The sequence below is a fragment of the Chironomus tepperi genome, unplaced genomic scaffold (assembly GCF_022539635.2).
Source record: "Chironomus tepperi strain 1889 unplaced genomic scaffold, CSIRO-AGI_Ctep_v1 contig_137, whole genome shotgun sequence".
NCBI classification, from domain to species: Eukaryota; Metazoa; Arthropoda; class Insecta; order Diptera; family Chironomidae; genus Chironomus; species Chironomus tepperi.
Genome location: NW_027226259.1, coordinates 1861854 through 1882335, shown reverse-complemented (window position 1 = coordinate 1882335; position 20482 = coordinate 1861854). Strand labels below are relative to the sequence as shown.

The window sequence follows — 20482 nt, the reverse complement described above, 5'->3', positions numbered from 1 at the left end:
TATTCTAAATGTTAATCAAGACTATAAAGAAAAATTTCCATAAATTTCATCACTAATTCATACTAAATTTGTGTACTTATGTATATGCAGTATACAAAAGAAATATACAACCCCTAATATAGACCCATAAATCTTCATCTAAATGAAAAATTACTAATTCCCAATGTTTATCCATAAATATTTACAGTACTTGCACATATCTCTCTATGCTTATTAAATGTGTGTCATGGCACATTAATACTGATCCTTAATTCAATACATATCATTAAATGTTCTTTAGAACACACACAAAATAACTGTAATTTTCATGTATGCATTAAAAATAGACCCGAAGTGGTCGGTTCCCCTTCAATATCAAAATCAATTCCGATAAAAATTATTTTATTTTTATTTCTTTCCTTTTATGAGCAGCAAAACAAAAGAAATTTTTATTATTCGCAATTTCCTATGTTTTTGTAAGAAATAAATTAAAGTGCCTCAAAATGCATCCTCTTTATGAATAAAATGGAAATCAAGTATCGTCACTTAATGTAATTGAATGTGGCAGTTGAGATATTGAGATGTGCATGAATCATCGCTATTTTCGGTTTTTGCTGTCAAATGGGGGTTCTGAAATGTCGCAGTTTTATAGCTAACGGAAAGAAATGAAGAATGATAAAGAATCTTATAAGCATATAAGTCTTTTATGAACCAATAAAAATACAAATTTGAAATAATTTTTTTTGCGATTTATCACTTAATAAAGAGTCTTGCTGTTTTGAGAAATCGTGTGATTTATGCGTTTTTTGACCTTTTTTTGCAAAAAAGAAATTGTACGTGATTCGGTTTTCATGCACAATGAATGGATCACGTACAATCCATTGAGTGAATAGATTTTTTTTTCTTATACAGAACTTCTATCATTTCATAATAATCTGGAATTCCCTAAGACATCCAAGTCAAAAAATATGAAAAATTACCAAACTAAATCCTCTCATTTAGAATCTCTAATGACAAAAAGTGGAAAGGGAGAACATCTTATTTTCACAATAAAAAAGAAAAAATATTTTTTGACACAGCAAAGAGAAGCAAAATAAATATTTGCAAGACGTAAAGAGATTCAAGTCATCAAATCTCCCTTCTACACACAGTAAAACAGAAAAGAGGATGGAGAGAGAAAATTTTTTATGTCAGTCAGTTGAAATTTTCATCGAACTGAAAAGACGAAAAATGTGTCTATACCAACAATGGCATAAATGAGAAGAAGAGGAAGGAAGGACTCGTTACAATCGCTTTATATGAAAATTGAGTATTTTGTATTCAAATCAAATATTTTTTTTCTTCCTCCTCACAATAATTTTATTCTTTCCCAATTTTTTTTTTGTATACGATGATATGGATGCGTTTTGTGTATTGTATATTGATGAATACATTCAATCAGTAAACAAACACTTTTCAACATCTTACTATACTCGCATGTGCTTTTATTATAATTGCGATAAGAGAAGAAAATTCATTCAAGGCGCGAAATTATACGAAGGGGGGAAATATATGCATGAGATGCTTACGATTTTTTCAGATGGAACATTTTTTAACCTCACAACGTCTTTGGAATTTGTAATTTTTTCCATTCATGCCATTATTGTTGCTTATTTGTATCATGGCAAGTAGCAATAACAATAATATTGTAGGGCATATGATGTAGATAGAGAAATTCATATACATAAAATTTAATCTTTATGTCTTTTAGCCTTTTTCCCTTCCATTTCTCTTTGATGTTAAGACATTGAGTGCTAAATATGAACTGTCGGCATTAATGTTGCCTATTTTTTTTCACCCTGCTGTCTCTCACAAATTTTTATTGACTAACATACATTGTTGTAATGGCCAATGCTCGAACAAATTCTCAAAAACATTAAAGATGTTTGTTAGAACAAAACGGAAGTATCATCAGATGCATTGAAACATTGGGAAACCATTAAAAAACATTCAAAATTATTGAGACACAATGAGAATTTATAATGCAACATTAAAAATTAAAGAGAAACATTGAGTAAAGTGAGAAAATCTGATGATACATTGAGTAACATTTAAACTATGTTTTAATAAAACGTGAGTAAAACATTGAGAAATTTGAGATATGTATAGGCAATAACATTGTAAAATTCTCTCAGTACGCGTTCATCTTCCGTAATGTAAAGACCTAGAACCCCAAACGGTCTATTTATGTGTAAAAAAAATATAAAGGAATAGAAAATAAAAGAAATTTATTCTATACAGAAACACCCTGAGGAATAATCTCAGAATATAAGAAAGAAAAAAAAAGTGAAAAAGTATAGAAAGCACAAAAAAGATGAAAAAAATACACAAAATGAGTAATTTAGAATGATTGTGAAGAAAAAAGGCTATTCAAAGCGAAAAAGAAGGAAAAGTTCAAAATTCAAAATACACAGAAAAAGTGAAAGAAAAAAAATCATTTAATTTTTTTGTGTTAAAGAAAAAAATAAGAGAAGTGAAAAAAATATAAAATTTAATTGAAAAGTTTCGAATAATAAAAAAGGTCTGAAAAAAAGGAGCAAAACGAGAAAGAAAGAAAAAAAATAAATAAAAATAAAATTTTAGTGAGCAGTAAACGCAAATGAGTGAATAAATCTTGAGGACGTTACTGCGAAGAAACACCGAAGCAGCAGATAAAAAAAAAGTTCCAAAGGAATAAAAGTCGCAGACGACGTAAAATAAATAGATATACATAATATCATACATAAAAAAAGGAAGGAAAAAAATCAATTTTAGCGAAAATGGAAAAATGGATAACAATTTATTTTGCACTGCATTGCTTGTGCTATGTTAATAGCACCAATAAATTATTAGATAGCTCATATGAATCAATCTCATCACAGCAACAACAGAAGGTTGAATGCATGTGGAAGCGGCAAGGATCGTCTTCAGCTGCTGCACAACACAATGTAATTGAAGGTAGTGATAACAGTCGATATTTATCGTGCCGTATGAAAACGATAAGTGGATTGGATGGTCTCATAAAAAATCTTACGACCTACAATAGTCAAAATCAGATAGTGAATGCATTAAAATTAGAATGTAGTGATGTATTATTTGCTGAGAGTTCTCTCGTTGTTGAGAATAATATAAATAATGGAATAGGAGATTATGGTGCCTTTAATAAGCATTTGCAGGAGCTAACAATTCAATTTTGTAAAATTAAATATGTACCGTCGATGACATTCAAGTCACTAAAAAACCTTAAAAGTCTCACACTTCAGACACATAATGCCGACTGGTCGACAATTAATTTAGAATTACATTCAGAGACATTCAGTGGATTAAGTGAATTAAGGAGACTTAACTTGGCTGATAACAACATTTGGACATTGCCAAATGGCATTTTCTGTCCACTTTTTACACTCAAATATTTAAATTTGAGTAAAAATCATCTAAATGATGTCTCACAAGTCGGCTTTAGTCTGAAAAATGCTGCAACTCCATCAGGTGGAAATGATAATGATTTATTTACCGGCACTCCACCATCTGCAGCAAGTACACAATCATGCAATGGTGGAGTTGAGCAGCTCGATTTGTCATACAATAATCTCATTAGTATTCCAAATAATTGCTTCAATGCACTCAAGAATCTCAATTTCATGCATTTGGATAGCAATCAATTGACAATTCTAGATGATAATTCATTTCAAGGACTTGACAAGTTGCAGTTCTTGAATCTCACAAATAATCGACTGATTGCATTGCCACCAGAATTATTTGAGAAGACAAAAGAGTTGAAACGACTGTACATCGCCAATAATTCATTAGCCGTACTTGCACCAGGATTATTTGAAAAATTAGATCAATTAGAAGTGCTTGATTTATCCTTCAATGAATTAACATCATCGTGGATTAATCGTGATACATTCCTTGGACTAAATCGACTAATTGTGCTCAAGTTAAATAATAATAAAATGACAAAAGTTGATCAATTTGTGTTCCGTGAACTTTATGAATTACAAGCACTGAACTTAGAATTTAATCAAATTGAAATGATTGCACAAAATGCTTTTATTGATTTGAGGAATCTTCATCAATTGCTCCTCTCAAATAATCAATTAAAAGTCATCGAATCAAAGCATTTTGCTGGTCTTTACAGTCTTAATCAGTTGATTCTTGAATCAAATGAAATTTCAAATATCCACCCAAATGCTTTCGACAATCTTACAAATGCTCTTGTCGATTTGAGTTTAAATGATAATAAGCTCAAAAGGATTCCAGATTCAATTAGAAAGTTGAAAAATTTACAAGCACTCGACTTAGGAAAGAATCAAATCACAGAAATTGAGAGTGATTCATTTGATGGACTCGAGCAGTTGGCGGGTCTTAGGTTAACTGATAATCAAATTACAACCATCACGAAAGGGGCATTTGTTGCTCTAAAGTCCATTCATGTTCTCAATTTTGCTTCGAATAAAATCAAGCATATCGATCAATCATCATTTCTAACGAATGAGAAATTGCGTGCCATACGTCTCGACAGCAATGCTTTAGAAGATATTTCGAGTGCTTTCACATCATTATCATCATTGGTGCTCTTAAATGTATCAAACAATAATATCAAATGGTTCGATTTTAGTCATTTGCCGTCGTCATTAGAGTGGATGGATATCCACAACAATAACATCACTGAATTGGGCAATTACTTTGACGTGACCAGTCAACTGAAAATAAATTATTTGGATGTATCAAATAACAAGATTAGAAAAATTAAGAATGATCTCATCCCTAAAAATATCACTACGATTAATTTGAGTAACAACCTTATCGATGACGTTCCGTCCGGAACATTTTTGAATAAGAAGCATATTCGAAAAATTTTCCTCAATGGAAATATGATCAAGAAATTGCAAATAACATCATTGATAGTGTCAAAATTTGATATTCTGCGTGAGGCACCAGAGATTTATCTTGCTGGAAATGCATTGCATTGTGATTGTCATTTAGAATGGCTAAGAAATATCAATGAATTATCAGAACAAAGACGACAATTGCCAAAGCTTATAGACATGAATAAAATCAAATGCACAATGGAACATAATCATGAGATTATGATGTTAAGAAGTTCCAATGATGATGTCGCAATAAAGTCATTTAACGAATTAAGTTCCAATGATTTTCTCTGCAAATATGAAAATCACTGTCACACGTTATGTCAATGTTGTCAAAATGATCAAAATAATGGAAGTAGTGAGGATGATGATGACGATGATGATTCACCTAGTTCAGAATGCAAATGTAAAATGACATGTCCAGATCAATGTTCATGTTATCACGACAACACATGGAATAAAAATATTGTTGATTGCGGTAATGCAAATATCCAATCATTTCCACAACGCATACCCATCGATGTAACAACTTTGTATATCGACGGAAATAACTTAACGCATTTATCACACCATCAATTTGTTGGCAAAAACCGTCTTGAAGTTCTTTATTTGAATGACAGCAACATTCATACAATAGCAAATGGAACATTTGATGAATTGAAGAGTTTGAGAGTTTTACATCTCAATCGTAATCAACTCAAGCGTCTTCATGGAAATGAATTCAAGGAACTTATGCTTTTGAATGAAATTTACCTTGATCACAATCGTCTCAGTCATATTGGCGATAATACATTCAATCATATGAAATTCTTACGCACAATTGATCTCAGTGATAATCGATTAGTTGACTTCAATCCTATTACACAACTTGCGACATCAAGTAGAAGCGGAATGCTTCAACAAGTATATCTCGATGGAGATAATAAATGGAATTGCGATTGTAAGTCTCTCGTACAGCTTATAAACTGGATAAAAGATCGCTCCAATAATTTCAATGTTCAACGAATGTTGTGTAATGATAATCGTATCGTCGGAGATGTCCTTAATAATTGTGAATTATTAAAGAACATTTTCGGAGAAGTCGCCACACCACCATCATCATTAAACTCATTACAACAAGAGCATTCAACAATTGTAGCAGGAAATGGTAATGGAAATCCTATTTATAGACATAATATTTTTGGTGGTAGTGGAGGAATTGGAACGGGTGGTTATATTCCATTATTTGCTGCAATTCTTGTCACTGTTATCACATCAGCATTATTAATTGCATTAGTCTGCATATTTAGACAAGATGTAAAATTATGGGCATTTTCGAAATACGGATTAAGATTTGGTGGAGATGGAACTACAAAGAATAGTAGCAGTAGTAAGAAACAGACATCTGCATTAGCAGCACATCATCATCGATATAACAATGGAGCTGCGGATGAAGAATATTATGCTGAAAAAGTTTATGATGCATATTTTGTATACAGCGTAAATGACACAGATCTTCTGACACAAATTCTATTACCAGAGCTGCAAAATCTTGGATATAACATCTCATTATTCAATCATCATAACAAGCCAATCATGGCACGAGAAAATTTTCAAGTAGCAAATTATTTAATTGACACACTGAAAGCAGGCACTGATGTTTCTCATAAGATTGTTATCGTCTTGTCATTCAACTTTCTTCAGACGGAATGGTGCGATAATAATTTCCGTTGTGCAATGCAGGCACTCATCGATTTGATGATGAGTCAACGAAAAAATAAAAACATAATTCTCATTCTCACTGTGCCAGTACAAATCATTCAAATGGATTCGCTGCTTCAACTCCTTATTCGAACATGCACGGTCATTTGTTGGGGTGAGAAACGATTCTGGACGAAATTACGATATGCATTGCCGGATGTATCATCCGATAAGAAATATATAAACACAAGTTATGCTGATGGGACAATGACGCATCGATATTCTGTCGCTCCAACATCGACCCTTCAATCGACACGAACAGCACATGCTCCCATGATGACACAATACAATAATCAACCTGCCAGTTGGTATAATTCATCGCCTGTCGTTTGCAGTGGGTACTCTGTGCCTATCAATCAGTATGAGAATGAGAATGAACCATGTCATGAATATGAACAGCCTGTTTACTCCACAATTCCCGAAACACCACCACTTTCATCTTCATCAAATGCTTCATCATCGCCTACATTGTCACACAATGGTAACGAGAGAGTACACCGGCACGGCCATACTCTTAAGGGAGTTCGTTTGATTGAACATCAACAACAACAACAGCAACAACAAATGCAAAACTGTGATTTATCAAAAACAAACAACAACGATCATTTCGTCTGATTGAAAAACTTTTAAGATGGAAAGGAGGCTTCTTCATGGTGAGAAGAGTAACTAAAAAAACGTAAAAAAATTAAGACTTTTAGAAGTAAAAAAACAAAAAATTGAGAAGACTCAAAAAATTAAATTCGATTGATAGCCAAAAAACAAACAATTTTATTCATGTATGATTAAATGTAAATATAGTCGTATGTATTAAAGTCATCCATCCCCATCATCCTAGACTGTGAAAAAATGAATGATTTAAATCTAATGTAAATAATGTAAATAGGATAAAATAGAGTATAATGTCATTAATTTAAATGTGAATGAAATGATGACTGTTTAAAATTATGTCGTGTATGATGATGATGGCGGTGATGGTGGAGAGGGTGGCAGCATAAATTTTATCACATACATACATACATACACATCTCCATTCTATTTTTCATATTTCGGTTTTCAATTTTTGAATGATGTCGAGCGCTTTAATGAATTATGGAAGTTCAGTGACAGACGCAAAACCAGTGAACATAAATTTTTTCCTTTATATCAATGTGATTGTGAATTAATTATGTATAAACATGCAGCATAAAATTGAAACTGTTAATTGACAACAATGCAACTATAAATTTTTACACATTCAACATAATTTCATTCGATGGTTTCATGTTTCATGCGTATGTAATTGTATGCCATTAAATGAATTACAGTTTCATGTTTCCAACTTTTTTCGTTGTTGTTTTTGTAACCAAAAAAAAGATTCTTTTTTACATTGACATGGCAAAGTTGAAGAGGAAAATTAAAATGAATTGGTATTGAAGTGAGGAAATGAGGATGAAAATAAACTTTTAATTGCAAATTTAATTTATTAATTGGAATATAAAATAATTGAGCCATTATAATTAAGTTACTTTATGGATGGAAATTAACATTAATAGGGCACAACATTTCATCGGCAATTTTAATGTTTTCATTAATTCTTTATTTATTTTTGGGGCTTGAATTGATGGGATTTTAAAAATTATTCCCGGAAGGGCAAATATTTTAATTATTCATGTTTGATGAACTTTAAAAAACAGAGAACTTTCGAATTATTTTGATTTAAGAAAAAACATTGAACAGCCCACATTCGTGACATTTGACTTTGTTGTCCTTAGAGATCATGTTATTTGATTAAATTTTCATTTTTTGATATCTCTCAAGTTTATTCCACATTTTTGTGCGGTTTACAAACTCAAAAATAAAATGACATGACGCAAATATGTACGCCAGAACACTTGGAAAACGTAAAAATGTTATATCAATCTTGCTGCTTGAAAGAATGTTTTAATCATTCAAGCTTAAATATGCGTAGGAAAAGCCTTCGCTACTTCCATTAAATTCTGTCTCATGAAATAAATTTGAATTTTAAATAATTTTTTATGTCATCCAAAAGAATATTTCCAAAAATAATCTACATAAATTTTATATTATTTGTATGTCTTCTTCCTCTTCCTCATTTCTCTTCTTATCACACTCAAAAAAATATAAAGGCCAGAATAATGAGTTCATGAGAATCGGTAACAATGAACAGTCATTGATAGTAATTCAATAGTCGAAAAAAATATACATTTAAATACATAATACTGTGTACATAAAGTAGTAAAAAAACATGCATAACATACAACAATAACAGAGACATTTATGCTGATAAAAAATATTATACATAAATCCACTTACACATATGTTTGTGCCGCTTTTTAATGAATATTAAAATTGCATTTAAAAGAAACATGAGAGAGAGCAGAGGAAAAACTTTTTTATTGCCCGAAAAGCAGAGTTGATATCAGTATTTAATTTATAGTTGGTCAGATTATATCAAACAATAATTTTGCAGATTGTAGACCTGTAGGGAACATAAACGTTTATTTCATAGTGGAACAAAATACTTTATATCTAGTTGATGACTCGTTATAACGTATTTTTGTCTACTCCGGTGTTTAACAACTCTGACTGTAACTACAGTTTTTCATAATTAAAAAAATAGCTGTGTTTAAAAAAGCGCTTAAAAAAGTCAACATTTTCATTATTAATTATTTCATTTTCTCATGCCGTAGGGAAATTTTTTTGTTCCTTCTATTCTCGGGATTTTTAAACTACTTTAATGTGCATTCACATACAGAATGAATTGTTAGGTACAATTACCATAGCCAGCAAAAAAAAATTACGAAAAATTTTTTTCATGTCCATTTGCTAAATATTTCATACGCTTTGTCTTATTTTCCGTTCAAATAAAATGCCATACCTAAAAATATAATTTTTATTACGTTGAAAAAATGAAAAAAATTCAACAAAATGTACGAAAATGAAAAAAAGGCTTTATGCGTGTAAAATAATTTTAATACAGATGAAAAAAGATTAAATTCATGAATTTTTAAGTAAGGAAATATGAGAAAGGATATAGAATTTTAAAATGAGTCGACTCACGTGATATTAGAATTTGTTCTTGTATAATTTTAATTTTAAGGATGAAATTTCATTTGTAAATTTAATTATGCTCAACAAAAACTCGAGCATTATGAACATTTGGAGATGAGTTTCAGCAATTTTTCATTCTAGAAAGGTAGCATTAAATTGTTGTTTTAATAGAGACTATAAATCAGCTACCATAATGCGAAGACATTCCAAATCTTCGTACTGCTCGGGTCAGCAATTTTTCTTCTCATTTCACTGAAAATTGGAATTTATGTTGAAAAAATTTCTTCTTTTCTGTTCACGTTAAATTAAATAGTAGCAATGTGTAGTAGCTAAAAGCTTTTCTTTCTGAAATTGAGGAATAAATTGAGCAAATATAAATTTGTAAGATATTGATTGTAAAAATTGTTTGACTTCACTTAAATATTTTTTCTATTGCTAGTTTGTATAATTTTTACCTCATTAGCATAGGCATACACAAATTTAAATCCATTATAGAATACAGCAACATACAGATTCTATAGAGAGTAAATACAGTCTCATATTTGAAAAGAGAAGAACTTTCAATAAATAGAAAAGAAACCAAAAAAGAATAATGAAGTAAAAAAATAAATCTATAATAAAAAAGTTAAATAGTAAGCCTATTGAAATGAAATAAAGAAAAAAATCTACATTACAAAAAGTGGACAAAAAATTTGTTTAAAATAAAAAATCAGAAAATTGTTTCAAAATTAAATATTTTTTTAGTTTTACTTCCTTTACTTTCAGCACTTATTTGTTTCAGCTAATCAGTAATCCAGTGTTCGGCAACCTTGTGTGCCATGGCATACTAAACACCCAGATGTGCCATGGTACAAAAATGGTTGCACATTACTATACTAATAACTTAAAACACAACTGGATGTGTCAACAGTACTTTTTAAACATAAAGTTTCTTATCTTAACAATAGAAATTAAGCAGTAGACATGATTCTTGGCAAATAAATTGTATAGTTAAAGCACAATTGCTGCCAAAAGATGACAGTTTCTAGAGTGTTTTTTAATTAATTTGTTACCGCCGCTAAGATTTCATCAACTTGGATATAGTGCGGCTGTTCAAAAAGATGAAAAAGCAATTCTTTGCTTTTCTCTCTTCTTCCTCTTTATCTTCTTATTTTGATTTCATTCAGTGTGCTCATAATGAGATTAGCTAAATAGGATTAACCCGCTCACGGGTATCACAGCAACGGAAAAAAATCAACAATGACGTAAAACTTTTTTTTTTATTCTCTTTTGTTATTTCAGTTGCTGAAAAGTTCTTCATCTTCTGTAACAATATATCGTATGATGATTTTTTTTAGAGACAGATTTACTCACATCTACATTTTATACAGCAAACGTAGGTTAATAATTCGGGATTATGAAAATTATATTTCAGACTTTTCATTTCACTTTTTTTTTATTCTTTTCATTTGTCTATTCTTCTCTCGGATCGGATAATGTCGAGTTGATTACAAATCATGTGGAAAAAATTTAATTTCATAAGAAAAATAAAGAAATTTCTTTATGTCAGCTTATGCTTGGTGATGCTGATGCTAAAGATAATTATAATGCTGTTTACAGTCAAGTTTGCTTTGTACTTTTCTCAGTTGCAGACGGATTTATTTTAAGAAGTTGATGAGTTTTCTGACTTTACAATTGAATATCGCTTTATGCATGAAATTTTATTTTCAATTCTGTCAGTAATTTTACTGAGATTTCATCAAAAATTTATAGCCAGCTTTTTGCTGTTTCTATACTCAAGCAGTAACCAATTTAGATTGAAATTTCTATGGATTTATATCGACGAAAATTTGATATTAAAGTAAAGTTTTAGTTTTTTTAGATTTCAGCACTAATGTTGATCAATATCAGTAATACATCTATAAAATTGCTATCTACTCTTCATGCTACAATTCATGAAATTCAATCTGAATAAGCTTTTGAGATTTCCATCGAGAAAGTAGAAGAAAATTGGTATTTTGATGATTCAATGAACTAAGTAGGTGGATGAATAAATAAATTGAATTTGAAACTCGTAGCAAATTTATCTTAATGGTAGGTATTTTTAAAGTATTATTCTATCTGAAACTGCCTTCTTTTTTTGCTAATGTATTAAGATATCTTTAGATATAGATTTAAAGCAATCGTGTAGGTTTAAGAGATATAACATAAATTATCAGTAATTAAGTCATGTGAATATAAAGAAAAGCAAATGCAGAAAAATTGTCATCACTGCACATTGAGCAAAGCAAATCAAAAAAAAATGAAATCACTCAAAGCACAATAAAGTTTCAGTTGATGCAAATGAAGTGCTCTTCAAATAAGAATCTGGGTCACCAGGCAAACAAATGATGACAGAAAGAATTTTCCAGCCTTTGTATATTTTCATCTTTTGTTTTTCAATTTCATTTGCTCTGATGTGTTCATACAGAAGTGACTTGATGTAAGGTTGAAATTCTCAATTTTTCAATGTAGCACATGATATTTTTTCTAGAAATAATGATAACACGTTGAGTATTTTCGTCTTCCGTTTTTTTACCATTGTTTTCTTTCCTTTTCATACAAATATGATGAAATTTTTCATTTCAGTTACATTGCCTGACACAACTGTTTTTGTATTATTATGACTTGAATGTGCTGTATATTTTTTTTTTTTTGAATAGATACATGAAGAGTGCTGAAAATGATAAAATGGAGTTTTTGTAGATAAGTATTCATCAAATTTGTTCATGTTTTTGAAATTATTTAATCAAATTTTATGCTATGAATGTGCTTTAGATTTTTTTATATGCCTAGAAAATTCCTCATTATTGTACTGCATGCACAGTCATTAACATTGAAGAAAAATCTCTCATTCAGCATGAAACTTTTTTCATTAAAATATTTCAATTCCATTCACATTTTCATTTAGATACATAAAAAAGAAGTCCTGTCACAAAATTTCAACATTTTTCATGTTAATTATTTCATTCATTAATTATCAGAATAGACTTCAACCACTGTTGAATAAGCAATCAACTGAATGAATCAGGATGTGTCAAGTAGGAAGCCGAAAAATTTTCTAGTATAATTAAGAGCTATAGAAACTTAGTTGAAAATTTCTCTGGAAATATATTTAATGACTTCAACTTTTTAACTTTTTTTCATGTTTGACACATTTTTTCTCGCTCTCGCTCAGATCCTCCCATGATAAATGGCCATTAAGACTTTCACATTTCTACATTGTTACTGCAACTGCTGCTGTTTCAGTATTTTTTTCCTTTGCTTCTTCATAATTAATATAACTTTAGGACATTTTTCACAGTTGCTGACTGTTTAATTGGACTAAAAAGTCATTCAGCCATCAATGTTAGATGATGTGGAACGAGAAAGGTCGGTAGCGACAGAAGCAGAAAATAGAAGACATTTTTCACATGAAATGTCTCTTGAAATTCGATGCCTTGAAGGCTTTATTAATAATAAAATGCCTTTTACATCCTTAAAATTGATAGTCGATATTATAAAAAAAAACTCATATATGCATACATATGATGGCAGCGGAAGATATTGAGCACTGGAAAGGATTCAATATTTCTATCAAGTGAACGATGCGAAATCTTCAATATAAGCACTAACCATATGTTTCATCTTCTTATACACTTTAAAATTCGTAACATTATCTTCATCCTAAGTTCATGTTACATATCCAAAAAATATATATGTATACATTCTGACTCTTGTACTTGTGTGGTACGAAAAAATAAAAATTCGAATAAAAAATACTTGAACATTATTGAAATAATTTCGTTCAATAAATAATGTTGAAGCTGAAAAAGTGAACTTTTTTTCATGCAATGATTTTTAGTCTTTAATTTATTGATTTTTTCCCATCATTTCGTCGGACAAAAAATCATTTTCATCCTTTCAGTATAATTTTTTTATGAATTTTCATGAGACATTTGTGTACTGAGATGGAAATCCTTTAAATGAGCTCATGTATTCATTTTCATAAAAATTTATCGAGACATTTTATGATAAATTTCATGTCATTTTCATAAAGTTATTGAACGCTCATCATACACATCAATGTAGTTATGGCAACATCACATACCATCAGGAATGAACCTAATTTTAATAATTACGTGATGTAATAAACGTTTACTATTTATTCATAGTTTACCTCCATGAAAATGGAATTTATGTCAAGAAAAGTCCTCAAAAAATAAAATCTCATCAAAGACCATCAAAGAGTTTTTATTGCGTTCTGTGGAAAAGGAAGCAAAATTCAAAGCATTGAAATCATAAAAGCAAATAGAAGAAGAAAATTCTCGTTCATATCTCAAAAGAGAGTCACTATTGACATTTCAATTAAGACTAATTAATTTGCAAATTTGCATTAAAATGATTGCAATCTCCGAAGATGTGATGGAGAGCATCGAAGTTTATAATAATAATGATGATGATGGGAATAAGCAGGTAGTGAACACTTAAAGAAATTGAAAGAGAGAATTGCAAAAAGGAAGTGAAGAAGATTTTCAAAGTCGGTAGATTATGATTAAAAAGATCTTGAAGTGGTCATGCTTAATGGAAACTGCATATTCAATGGAGCCATTATGCTCTCAAAAGGTTTTATCTGTATATATTTTTAACTTCAATTATTTATGGCTTCTCATCTTCAGATTGAAAAAAAATTGCAAATTTATTTGAGCTATGAGTCTATGCAGAAGGAATGAAATTAATTATAATAAGAAAATTTTTGTGCAAATTTCTTTCATTTAAATATTTTACTTTCCTCTTCTCATAAAGCCGACAATGAATGATTAAGAAAGCAAACATCAGAGTAAAATCCATCCAATCTGAAGAATATTCAACAAGTGCTTCCAAAGGCAAATTCTTCTTCTTTTGATCTCACATTTTTATGAAAAAAAATGAGGAATGTTTTGCTACTTAAATCTTTTCCTCGTTTACGTCCTGAAAAAAAAATAACATTGAAATGAGATTCTCTTAAAAAAATGAACTCACTGCCAACGGAAAGGGTCGCCATGCTATACACATTCGAGGCAGAAAATATTTTTTGATTGATTTCTTTCCTTTTCTCTTCATGTCATCCCTTATCATTTTTTATGTTAAGCTATTTCTCAGGCATACTCATATAAAGATGAGAAAAAAATCCGAATGGATATTTGAATGTCTCATGTACATTATGATGCTTATTATGAGATTTATATAAATACATGTACTATACAATATCGCAGTCAGAAGGGAACTGAAAAGAGGAATTCATCCTTTCTATTGTTGATACAACTGCTTATAAGAATCATTCAATGAATCAACTTCAAATGCCTTCATGATGATGATGATGATGATCGTGCATGATTATCCTTATTGATTCACTTCATGTGGATTTTTCTTTCTGTCGCATACATAGATTGAAAAAGAGCAATCCCTAGCAGGCAATTTAAAAACGATACATCTTGCATCATCATGTCCTGTAGCCCTTCACATCAATGAGAATCTCTAATGTTTAAATATATTCAATTGATGGCTGAAAAGAGACACAAATCTTTGGTAACATCTCGTAAGTCTCAAAATATTTACAGCATATAGAAATGAAGATGAGAAGAAATCTTCCTCGAAGGACTTTTGTAATTTGAATTTAAATATGAGATAAATGGAATTTCTATCGTTACTTCCCCTCATATCGGGGATAAACAAACACACAATATGCAACATGGTGATTATGCAAAATAGATCACGTTTGAAGAAATTAAAAAATAAATCAAATTCCATAAGTTCAAAAAATAGGAATTTCTTTTTTCCTGCTTTCATAATCAAGTCATAGGAGGGGTGCATTGTACAGAATATTTTTTTTTCTTCCTTAATCCAAGTTCCAAAGTAAAATAAATCAAATATTCATCCCGAGATTCGCACTGGATGTATTAAAGGAGGAGAATAAAGATCAAAGGCATTCTTACAGCTTGCAGCAAAAATATTAAAAACATTTTCAAATAAAAAAAATGTTCCTTTTCTGGATATAGAATATCTTTCAAAGACGCATCAGATTTCAAAGACAGAGAGCGCAAAATTATAAATTAATCTCACTCTGACGGGTGTTGGTGTGAAAATGAATATTATATTTCAATTTTTATTACAGGCAAAGATGCTGCAAACAACAACTTTGAGTCATCGACCAACAAATGTTCTTACTACTCATATAAACTAAAAATCAAATCAATTTTATGCCTCTTCCTCAATCGACTAACGCATAGTAGGTAATAATATAATCCTCATTTAAATTTTGAGTCCGTTGACAGCATGAAGGTCAATTTCGGGTCTTACTAAATTAATCTCGTTTACGTTTCTTATTTAGTTCTTAACTAGGAGGAAATAACAAACATAAAGATTCTAGTTTCCCCTAAAATTTAATGATTATTGATTAAGCTTTTGTTAATTTAACTTGATGCGAACATTTACCATAAAAAAAGTTAAAACATTCCTAATTCCACTCACTTAATGCTTCATCAAGATTCAAGAATAGAAATAAAAGCGAAAAGTTAAACAGGAAAAGGCAGAAGAAACTTTTTTTTGCTAACAAAACATAAAAATTACAAATTTTTTTCGGTATGCTAAAACCGAAAGAAAAAAAAGGTCTAAAGACAACATTGAACCTTTACCCAATAAGACATTAAGTAAGGAGAATAAAGTTGATGAATCGAAGAAGAATCAAAAAAAAAGTTCTTTCTTGTGGTTTTATGAGCAACATCGGGAATCGCTTGTGCCGAAAAGAACAAAAATTAAAAATTTGCCCTTAATTTTCAAAAGCCAATTGTTTGCTAACTGCTGGTTCCACTACCTGGCATTATTTTACTTGCGGCAGTCAAAAGTCTGCACGAAAAAATAGTTTGACTTCTTCTATCAATTCAGAGAATGAAGCGCATTTGGCATGATTAGTATGAATATTGTGAATGAATTACTATAAGACATGCAAGTACAAGGCATGCAAACTTTATATAAAATAGCTTGCAATTAAATTTTAAACACTCAAGGCACAAAAGGAATCTAATCATCCACAGACAACATAGAATTACAAGTCAAACTGATTGCAGCCACAGCCAATACTTAATGAAGGAGAAGCTAAAGTGCAATTTGTACTCTACGGAAAAGGCAAATATGTGCCTTCGAATAATATCGAAAAATGAAACTGTTTACCTTTAAGAATCATTCAAAGACCGAACCTGGAGATTTTTTTTTCCATGTGTACACTGACAAAGTAATTTTTTCGGTGCCTGTTTGCTCAATTTTTTTTTTCTCCTTTTCTCTCTTCTCCTGTGATGTTAAGTAACTTATATGTGCCGCACATTTCTGCTTCTTTTGGCTAAATGTTTACTGTAATTATTTCTGAGAATTTTTTTCCTCTTTTTTGTGTTTTCATTTAAGCCAATATTTGTTTAAGGCATGTTTTGAAGAAATTTATGGGATTCTACTATTTTTTATTGTTTTCTATTTACTCCGCTTCACAGAACATTTAAACATCCATAAATATACACAACGTAGAATATATCTATTCCATCTAATACATATGGTTAGTAAAAGAAACAAAAAAACATTTTTTTTTTATTATTACCGAATGCCCTAGAGTAAATTTAGAGGAGTAGATGGATACAATGTAAAGACCAGAATAAATCGCTTATGGGAGGTTAAGATACCATCTTGTTGGTGCCTCAACATAAGGTTTATAAAGGATAATAAAAAAGATTTTCCCTTTCTATAGTCTATAACCCATCTAATAATAACAATAATGGTAATAGTGGCATATAATTTTTTATTGAAATCACTTACGATTTAAAATAATATGTCATTATGCTGGGGTTTCGGTTCCATATTTTTATTGTCTAAAATGTTTACCATATATATCACATATTTTTTTATTTTTAAATCCTTTTGCCAACATAATTTGATATTATATAATGTCAACAAAAGGATGGAATATCGAAGATCATCATATTTTATTCACATTTTAAAATGGATTGTTGCCTTAAAATTTGTAGTCTTTCTATACACTTTGGGATGTAAGCCTGTAATTTCGGACTGTACCTTATTTTGTCTGCAGAGCTACAATTTTGGTTGAACTTTTGAATTGTTTCGAGCATTTGTGAATTTTATACAGTCGTTCTAAAAATCTTCGAAAATTTGTGAACAAAACCACTATTTTGGTTATTGTGTGATTGCTTTATATCAACTAATTGTGGTTCTTTCTTGATTCTCTAACAAAAAGTTTACAAATTTGTTATTCCACAGAAAATACATAAATTATGATGGGAAAATTAGTCTCGCATCTAGGAATATCAATCAAAATCGAATCAGCAGATGAAATGCGCTTACATTCAACCCAATTTCCAAATTCATGTGTGCTTCCTTAATATTTCAAAACTATTGAAATAAAAAATGAGAAAAATATTCCTCGTAATCCTTTATTATTTTAACACAACATGATACTGTTATTGTTTGCCTTTGCGACTTTAACTTCAAATAAAAAGCATCAAAAAAGATTGAATATTTTTCTTTCATATAAAATACAATGTCATAAATGAAATAGCTCAAAACATATCGAATTCATTCTGTGAAGCAACAACAAAAAAGGATTTTTTTATTCTTGCTCGGTGATAAATGAATGGAAACTCCCTCCATACTCTTCTATTATGATTGTTATTCTATGTCTATCGAATGATCAAATAACACAAAAGTAAATCTCTCGTTCGCTATTATTTTATTTCAATCACGTTGTTTCTATGAGAGACTTCACCAGCTAAGAGTAAAAAGGATAAAAAAATCAATTTAATTTGAAAATTTTTTCTATCAAAAGAGCGGATTCAAATTATTGGATACTTGAATGAGTGAATATAAAAGAGCGATTACAAATGGATTTTACTCCCGTTATTGTTGCAATCAGTTTGAAATAAAAGATTCAACTTTGTAAATATGCATTCAATTTATTATGACGATGAAAAATTGAGTTCTGATTTTTCCCATGTTTTATGGCTCTTTAGTTGAGAATTTGAAGAGTTCATTCTGGTGTAATTTGTCGAGAGAATGTATGGGGTACTTTATTTGTTGTGGAGATACTTCATAAATTTTTCAAATTCTGTAATAATTTTAATGGATAAATCCATATATATTTTTGACTTCCCATTATCGACCAAAATTCGTCAGAAATACATATATTATCCAAATATTTAATCTACATCAGTTCATTCATCTGCATCATCGAGTCACAACGCTGAAAAAAAATTAAATTAAACACATAAAAACCTCAGTTCAATAACAATAGCACAGCGGATGCATAAATGTGTACACAGCAGTTATGACTTTTAAAACTCTAAAAATGGAAATGCTTTCTTCCGAATAACAATAATTTAAAGTACAATAGTGAAATGAAGAGAGAGAAGGAACAAAAAAAATTATTCTCGAGGATTACATTACCGCTTATAGCAATTGTAGCGGTTTTTCTGTTTTATATACGTATTATGAAACATAAGTCAAATTATGGATAACAAAATAAAAGTGAAAAAATAAATTCCATTTTAACGCTTGACTACGCAATTGTTTATTTGTTGGCAAATTATTCATTCATCCATTGATTATATAACACAATACAATTGTAGATAAACGAATGAATGGATAGTAGTGAAGTTAAGTAGTGAATATACACCCTCATGATTTTAATTTTTACATTAATTTTCTATGCATATAAACGTAGACAGTTGAATTTAATTTTTGTGGATGGATAAAAACACAACACAAACGAATAAATTTTAAAATTCTATTTCGAAGATCCATTCAGCGAGATATAATCGATGGAAGGTAAAATATAATTTCGATAGGGAAAGGCACAAAAAAATTTAAATTATAATAAATTTTTAGCTTAATTTTTCAGCATGTCGACTTTTAATTTCATGTTTAGTGACTGTCTGGATGTAAAATATGAAGCTATTGTCCTAATAGTTAAAGAGTATGATCTCTAGAGCTTGAACACTCAGCTTAACCTGCACTTAAGAGCGCGCATTTTCCCAGCTAGGGTTGTAAGCATTTAAAATCCTTTAATAGCAAAAATGCGTTGCTTGATTGACTACGATACCCTATAATTTTACACTTATTTCCTTTAATTATTCACAAATAAGGGAAGCAGAAATATATACTAATTTTTTTTACATTTTTATTTGTTCATAAACGTTTTTCTATTAAAATTAACATGAAACGAGCAAAATTTGCATTTCAAAATATTTAAATTGCGATATTTTACATCTCTGTCTCGAGTAGAGCCATGCATAGCAGCTAGAAAGCAAAACATTGAAAGAACATAAATCAGAATAATTTTATTATTTTAAGGAGCATAAAAAAGCAAAAGTAACGAGCAGTGTATAAATTTTGGAATTTGTTTACTTTGTAATGTCATACAGCATACAAAATAATGAGAATGGAGAAGAAAAATTATCAATTCTAAAGCAATTTAAAGTGGCTTTAAGCAATTTTAAAAGGGTGTGATTAATGGAAATTGTTTCTGGGGACATTCAAAAGGGGTTAAATAGTATTAAAAAAGTCTGAGTCGCAAAAAAAGTTTTGATGAAGTTAGTCGAGAATGAAAATATTTTTTATCAAAGTTTTTTCTTTGTTTTTAAGGATGAAAGGGGATAAAAACGGGTATGATCAAGTTTCCTCAATTTATCGTCATTAATTCTGGTAAAATGGCATTTGCATTGCTTCAAAAAAATCGATTTTAAGTAAAATGAATGCTTTCTTCTTTTTAATTATATAAAAATGTGGGC

General features: G+C 29.9%; 1 protein-coding gene across 1 annotated transcript; it reads left to right on the top strand.

Annotated features, from left to right (window-relative positions):
* Positions 1-2170: 2170 nt before the first annotated feature.
* On the top strand, positions 2171-10341 carry LOC139087926 (toll-like receptor Tollo). Its single transcript, XM_070636897.1, has one exon. The coding sequence runs from the start codon at positions 2778-2780 to the stop codon at positions 7224-7226; it is 4449 nt and encodes a 1482-aa protein (XP_070492998.1). The 5' UTR covers positions 2171-2777; the 3' UTR covers positions 7227-10341.
* The last annotated feature ends 10141 nt before the right edge of the window (positions 10342-20482 follow it).